Here is an 8,515-nt window from a genome sequence, read left to right as displayed (position 1 = left end):
CTGAGTGTTTATTTTCTAGCAACTCAGAGGCCGAGTCAAACTGTGATCCTACTAAGGTCATACGATCAACACCTTCATTCTTCTTCCTCGAAATCCTCTGAATATTGAAAGCATCAAATATTTCAATTAGATCCCAAACTCAATAGCAATATGAATGCATGGGAACATGCTTTGCAGCTAATATCTCCTAGAATTGTTGAACCACTAGCTCAAAATGTCCCAAAACTTTAAACCGCTTGACTCCAAGGTATTATTTGTTAAGTTTGCAACAAATTCCTTGAATTTTCAATCATGTGATGAATCAAAGTTACTTTCTCTCTTATCCATGAGATAAAATAAATTTTGAATGTATCTTCTTGATGTTAGATTACACTTAGATTCTTAAACCCTACTTATATGATTTTCTACTCAATAATCCTTCCGCATGGAATGAATATTTGTGTTCGTTCCTTATTTCTTTGTAGTTTTTTTTTTGTTTCCATTTAGTTTAGTTACCTTTCTTTGTTTCTAATAAAAAGAAATACCCTTAAGAACCCAACCCTTATCATATGAAGGGGTTGGCTCTTTCAAACATAGAGGAAAATCATTAATCCCATAGTGATCTCTCCACTATTAAAGCATTTTTCACTATCTACTAGATCATTTAGGGTCATTTTCAATGTAAAACTATTGTGACAAGTATGTTTACAGATAGGCATAAAGAGTACTGCCCTAGATACAAATACCAAGAAGTCTAAGGCCACCCATAGTTCTGGGATGACAACTAAATCTCTAGAAATTTTATGAAAACCCTTGAAAACATAAGATTTATCTTGTAAAAGTCCTCGATGTAATTATTTATTTAATAATAGGAATCTGTGAAAGCTCAATTTCATGAAGTAAAAAAAATTGATTGACATAAATATCCTAGAATAAATATGAAATTTACTAGCCAATGAAATGTCTTTAGTAATCCAATAAACAAGTTAAGAATTTTAAATAAATATTTATAACTAAATAAATTGGAAAGAAAAAGATTCCCTATAACATTGATTCCTTTTCATTGAATGGGAGAATTTAAAACTACATGATAAATGTTAAAAGATTCTATAGCATGGACCATTTACTAGCCAAGTAGCCTATATGCAACTCCTAAGCCTTCTTTCAGTGAAAGACCTAGCTAACACTAGTACTTGCATCTAGGTAAGATGCATTGTATAATGCTGATAGTAATTTATATGATTATAAATGTGAGATAAAATTATAAAAATTCAAAACGTGTCAACATTTTTTTTTCAAAGATGTAATAAATGGATCCAAGGAGTCCTTATGTTTCCTCCTACATTAGGTGTTGGTCCCTTGAAAATAAGTTGAGGAACTAATCTTGGTGAGCCTTGAATAATGCATGTAGAATTTTGGGTGGACAATTGTGTTGCATTCAACTCGTTCAACAATGTCAACAATGATAAATGTTTATGATGTTTGAATTTTCGACAATAATTTTTTTTAGGCATGAAAACTAGCAATGACATTCTAGTGTGAGACAATATTTTTGGTGGGGGCTTCCCCACCATAAGATAGTCTACTAGTGCTTGCATCTAAATGAGGTGTAATGGACAAGTCAATAGTAATTTATTTATCTTTAGAATTTTAATATAGAGGATTTTCTTCATTAATTACTATTATTAAAAAAAACTTTAAAACAACTAATAAGAAAAATATAAAGGATGCAATCATAAAATAAAAGGAAAACCATCTCGAGTTAGTCTAAATATGTGATTTGATAATTTGTTAGATTGTCATATATATATATATATATATATATATATATATATAGTTTTTGTTTTGTTTTGTGTTAATATTCATAGATATTAATAATATTGATAAGTACATTTGTTGGATTATCATACTTTTAAAATTAATGAACCCTAAATTAATTCTCACATATTATTCTAATATTGAAAAGTAATAAAAACAGTTAATTCCTACAAGCATTTCAAAGAGGTTGAAAGAAAATATGTTTCTTGGTGAAAGTTTTGGAATGAATTACATTTGTGGAATTCGTTGAAACCCTAGAGAAATTTCCTCTAAAATTTTAACAAAATAGATTTGAATAGAATTGGCAGATACAAAATTTGTAGCCAAATCTCCTCAAAGTTAAACTAAAACAAATTAAAGAGGATCGGCCACTGTGCAACACTGAGGCAAATTTCATCCACAACAAATTCTAAGCAACTTGAAATGTAAAAACAGTATCAAAGAGGTAAAATCCGACACTTGATTAAATTTTCACAAAAAACATTCAAATTCAACAACAACCGTCCACAGAGCACACATGGAATCTTAAGAAATAATTAATATTAAATACAAATTCTACACCTTCAAATTCAACAACCACCATCCATAGAGCACACATGAAATCTTAAGAAATACTTGATATTAAATGTAAATTATACACCTTCAAATTTAACAAACACTGTCTACAAAGCACCATGAAATCTTAAGAAACACTTAAGATTAAATACAAATTGTACACAGCTATCTAATTCGTTCATCCCTACGGGATCAAACCCACCCAATCCTAAATCAAACTACAAACACATTCCAAATTCTGTGTTGCCAAATTTGTAGATAAATACACAGAATTTGGATTCTCTGTAATTTGTAATTGATCTTGGGTATTTTCATCTTCAGAAGATCTCGGTTTTGGAGCCCACAAAGACTTTAAATTTTGCCTAAAAATTCCTTTCACCCCGTCATTTGTTTCTATAAGAATAAATTTCACCACTACTTGGAAGCCATCTGTGGGAAGGGCTCATCGAACCACGCGTAACACAAATAATGTTCGGAAAATTGTTTTGAGATGACCGATTTTGACATGAGACAATTTCCCGATGGGGAGTTCCTCCCGAGGGAATGATGGGGAGTTCCTCCCTAGGGAATAGTAACAGAAATGAAAAAATATATTCGTAATCAAAAAGACAACTTTCAGGCAGCAACTTCCTCACATATTATGAGAGCATTGGAAGACAGTGGATGCCAGGGCTGTGCTAAGCACATTTAATGTTGCTTATTCACATTTATTGTAGGTCATTCATTGATAGTTGAGATAGTAAATGCACTTCTTGCAGAGTTTCTTGAATTTCCAGTCAGTGGGAAGGATTGATGTGAGCATGCAGCCAAAGCCAAAATTCTTTCCGATGTTATTCTTAAGAGATTGATCATGCAGCTTTCATATCTTAGCGAATAAAACATATACATATTCCAGCTACTAGCTTAAGAGATTGATCATGCAGCTTTCGTATCTTAGCGAATAAAACAATAGCGAATAAGACGAGACGAGAGGAATGCAGAAGTTGTTGGCTTTGGCATCCTTGGGCATGTTGAGCGTCTGTGTTGATTTATTGTATGACTGGTTGGGCATATTTTTCCCGAAGCAAACTGAGGTAACTATAATGCATACCTCAACTATGTTGTTTTTCTTTGCAAAGTGCTTGCAAGATTTTTGGTTTGCTCTATCTGGTCACCTTCAAAAAGCTTGCATTTGTATTGTAAGTAGAGGGGTTCCGTTTGGCTTTCGGTTTACAAGATTTAAACTCATTTGAGGCGGTTTATTTCAGGCCGCGTGTCTGGGTTACACGATGCAGGCACAGTGACAAATGTAGCCAATGGAGAATGACCTTTCTTTTCCCGACACTACACCAAAATTTCATCACCGACGGAAACATGTACCACATAACACACAATGCTCGGAAAATTGTTTTAAGATGGTCGGTTCTGGCGTGAGACAATTTCCCGGTGAGGAGTTCCTCCCCAGGGAATAGCCTATCAGCTTAAAAAAACCCGTATAGTACTTAAACTATGTACAAGAATTATCGATTTGAGGCAATTCTAAATTAATCTCAATCTCAAGGAAAAGTGCTTCTAGAGGAAGATTAGCCCGGACCAGCAACATACATAATTTATCAAAGAGATTGAAAAGAGATAAAAAGAAATGGTTAGAGAATCACGTTGGACGATAGTTTAGAATAATCCTATTTTATTGTGCAAACGAGAGGGAGAAGGATACTCTAAAAAGAAAAAGTTAGGTCGAAAACTTTGTAATTATTGATGAATTTAATCTCTTTTATACTGTTAATGAGAAAGCTACAAAATAAAGCAGCAGCAGCGGTAACAAGAAATGGCACCCTAAGATAGGGATTGGAGCTTTGGACTGTAGGTAAGAGGACATATACAGAGATCTGCAGCGGGTGGGAGTAAAGGAGAGCCTCTGCTTAGCGTTGTCATACAGAATATGGTAATCTTGTTGCTGAAAACTTCCAAGGACGGCCGGTACACCTGCAACCGAAGCCTCATCCATATCTAACATTGCCAGACATAGTAAATTTCCAATTTTAGTCGGACCAGATTCTGTATATTGAACGAAATTATGTTTACCTTCGACAATATAATCTGCACCAAGCATATGGAAAGTCATATTCACATCAGGGATATAGTCATAGTAGGGTGATGAATAGCATACACTTAACCCAGCTTTAGAATCGTTAGATCTGGGTAGCCCTAGGACAGAATCTAAAACAGATGCCACTGCAGTGAAGGCAGCGTGCGGCAAAACTGTGTAGTGTGTTCCAGAGTCGATGATGAATCCCCCGCTTCCATTTGATTGTATATCGAACGTTCCTCGTGGAATATTGAGAGACACGTTCCCCAGAGTTATTCCTTCCACGGAGAAATAATAGTAGCTGTTAAGCTTGGGCAGGACTGTGTTGTTTATCACCATCGTCGACTGCACTCCTATGCCGTTCAACTCGGCTGCGCTGCCCAACAGGAGAGGCGTCGAAAATCTGTCAATGTCATGAAAGGGGGATCCATTGTATTCGAAAGATAAGCAGTAGGAAAATTTGGATTCTCCAATCTGTGAGATAAGCGATAATTGTCCTCGGCCGAGCCCCACTACGCCATTGGCCTCCTCCAAGCCATCTCCCTGAACGATATGGCTGCACCCAAACGCTATTCCGCCAAAGGAATGCGCAGCCCCGGATGTATCCGCCATGGTGAACGTCTCGAATGACAGTTCTCCCTGCGTGCTCCAGCTTCCGCTGTATATATGAGAATATTGACAGTCCAGCGCACAAGTTGAATTGCCAAGGGCAGAGCAGAGGGAAGAAGAGCAGGGAACCGGTCTGTATGTGGAGGAATCTTCTGGGTAGAACATAGGAAGAGTATATCTCCTAGAGCCATTGAAGGGATCGCACTGAAACCAAATCAAATCGCTTCCCGTGTCCACTTTTCCTCGGAAATTTCTTGGTGGGGTTCCGATGCCAATGTTCACTACATGTGTTGTGGGCAAGCGGATCAAAGGAGCAACAGCGCCACCCAGTTGGGTTTCGGTCCTTCCTGATTGCACAGCTTTAATCGAGGCTTCCATTCTTTTGAGCCTAGCAATGGCGGAATTCCTTTCCAAATGGGGGCCTCCACGCGCTTCTTCTGAACAGAGCAAACTGAAAAAACAACATATTGTTAGATTCGCCACAACTAATGTGATCGCATTTTTGTGTGCCATTGGGCACCTATTCAATCCCGCTTTCAAATTTCCCTTAATTACTACTACAGGCAGGTTTACTGAGGGTCGTCATTTATAAGGATTAGTCTATATCTTAATCGGATTGTTTAATAAATTGTGCGCCTGCAGGTAACTTCAGCATTCTGTGTTTCATCTGTCCAACCGTAGGATATAACGACGAGATTGATGAGATTATAGAATAAAAAGGGCATCTTGTTTAACAAGAAACAACGTGCGGAGTTTTCTAGTTGTTGTATCGAACGTGACAATGGGAAAGGCGCGGAATCAAGAGAGTTGTTATTTTTTTGTAATTTCAATTTTGGCCGAAGTGAACATGTTGATCAAACATTTCACGTAAAATTCGACCTTGTAAAACATTTCTGAATTCCCATTTTAAATTTTACTATAGATTAAAAAGTTTTTTTCTAATTTAGTTTGGATTTTAGAAATATGGCATGTTTCAATTACTTTTTAAAATATAATTCATATTATATTATAAATGATAACATAAATATTGTTAGTAAAAAAGATGTTCTATGTTTATGTTTTTTTAAGGAGAGATGATGTAAGATTATATCTATGTAAGATAGACAATTGCTTTATTAATCACTTTTATTTTTTTGTCCTATCTATTATCGAAAAGTTGTAGACTAATCTAATTATGAAAATAATGTTCTTCATTAATTTTACAAGAAATGCCTAACAAATCATGGTTCATGGTTACATATGACACGATGGAAAGCCAAAATTAATGTAAATATAAATGAACAAAAAATGTCCCATATCTAACATAGTGATCTTTCTACTATAGACAACCATCATAGCAATCCTCAAGAATTTATCTATATTATACTAATATGTTTATGTAAAAATAGATTGATTTCTTAAAATTATTTATTTTAGTCTCACAATTTGCACATGAAGTAATAAAAATTTAGTTTATTAAAACGGACTTTTTCTCCTCAATATGAAATACTTTTATTTTTGTGATTATATATCAAGATCAATTAATAGAGCATTTCCAAAGGTCAATAATGTGATGGCATATGTCATCTTCATAGTTGCATATTTAGAATCTCAATAAACATTATTTTTACAATACTTTGATGATCCCTCTATAATCATTACCCTATGTAAAGTATGAGATAGCCCTTCAAACCATGTCTTCCCTACCATTTCAATTTAAACTAGGTTGTGTATATATGAACTATTTGTTGTGACCTTCTAAAAATTTAAACCAATCCTAAATATCATAATAAATGGGTTTCTCTTTTGAATGGTTGAACTCCAAAACTATCTTTCCTTATTTTAAGTTCTTCCTTGTCAACTAAATAGAATCACTCGATGATTGATTGATCATATGAACTCTTGACCTCATTTGTATACATGTATACTACTAATCTCACTCTATCTTGATGTTTTTATCATGTGTTGTGGAAACTTATATGACCAATATATAGGATGTCCATATATAAAATAATTTTATTAAAAATTGTAATGTCTACCTCAAAAAAATATATACCTCTTCAAGAGTAATATCTTCCTATTGTTCTATGTATTTTGTTCTAAGTATGTTAAAAACTAGCCTCTTTATAATGGTTGTATTTTCCCTTTGCTAATTGCATATATTATATCCTTATCAAACCAGCCTCTACCTTTATCTAAACATTTCTACCTTATTGATATTGGTTCCTTATTTATACGAACCTATTGATAGGCTTCTTAAAAAAATTATAGTTTTACAGTGTTCGAACCATACTTTATATTCATCTTTAGGACATTGACATATCATGAAGCCTTCACATGATCTAGCTATTATTATCCGATCTTATGGAAGTTTTATTTTTTTTCTTTACATGCAACTCCATTTTTTATAATTTCTAAAATTTATTCAATAACTCAAGTTGATAACCAGGTTGGAATAGCATGGCCTTCATTCTAGTAACTATCCTATTTTAAGTAGTCATTTTTCTTCCCACTTCTGTTTATTTCAACAACACATCTTTCCACCAAAGTACAACATGCAATTTTATCTTGGTTTATGTTACCTTGATTCTGTTGGGGTCCTCTATTTGATTATACTCAAAATATTTTTACATTTCAATTAGCTAAGGAATTAGATGTTCTAAACCTAGACACACTAAGAAACTTCAAATTTTCATTTTCGTTATTTTTTCTAATCTCGAAAATAAGATTAATTAATTTATAATCTCTAACATCCATTCCATTTAGATCATTTTCCCATCTCACACTCTATACTCTCCAATGTTCATGGCCATTTCCATCCTCTTAAAATAAATCCATTATAATTTACATTTTAATTATGGATTCACTCTATTGATCTGAAATTATTTTTATTAGAGGAATACTCTCTTCATTACTCTCATTCCTCACTACAACATCCTTTGTCAAAATCCTATGCAAGGATACACACACTCTCTCTTACACATTGTTTTGGATTATTGCTAACCTTAAAGTGAGAATAGTGCATTCCTTCCTGTATTTGTAGCACGGTATGATAACAATGGATTTGATATAGTAAACTCACAAATCAATTTGTAGCAGTACACAGGATGGAATTGGGATAAATTATCTCGTACAAATGTGGCATCAAACACAATTATTGGCCGTCTAGAGATAAAAACAAAGTAATGCTTAATCAATAAATTACCAACTAGCATCGTCGACAAGTACATGTACAGACTGTAAACGCTTTCCTCGAATCCCCTTTCCTTTCGTCGTCTTGTGGGAGATTCTCATCAAAACAAATATGTATCAATGTCAAAGTACAAGAATGGTCCAAGAACCAGCCGGCTGCGATGAAAGCTGTCAAAAACCCAAAAAAAATAAAATATCTAAACACAAGAATGGTCCAAGAACCAACAGGGAGCCAATATAGAAGTTGTCAGAAACCGACTCATAGATTTAGTAGGGTACTGTTATACAAGGCGATCCCCACTCCCCACTAAGCAG

At 34.2% G+C, this 8,515-nt stretch overlaps 1 protein-coding gene across 1 annotated transcript; it reads right to left on the bottom strand.

Moving 5' to 3' along the window:
* Positions 1 to 4,105: 4,105 nt before the first annotated feature.
* LOC131863419 (aspartic proteinase nepenthesin-2-like) lies at positions 4,106 to 5,542 on the bottom strand. Its single transcript, XM_059215123.1, has one exon. It carries the CDS (start codon positions 5,540 to 5,542, stop codon positions 4,106 to 4,108), a length of 1,437 nt encoding a protein of 478 aa, XP_059071106.1.
* Between the last annotated feature and the right edge of the window lie 2,973 nt (positions 5,543 to 8,515).

The sequence above is a fragment of the Cryptomeria japonica genome, unplaced genomic scaffold, assembly GCF_030272615.1.
Source record: "Cryptomeria japonica unplaced genomic scaffold, Sugi_1.0 HiC_scaffold_62, whole genome shotgun sequence".
Taxonomy (NCBI): domain Eukaryota; kingdom Viridiplantae; phylum Streptophyta; class Pinopsida; order Cupressales; family Cupressaceae; genus Cryptomeria; species Cryptomeria japonica.
The sequence above is the reverse complement of the archived record's forward strand: the minus strand, read 5'-3'. Positions and strand labels throughout refer to the sequence as shown.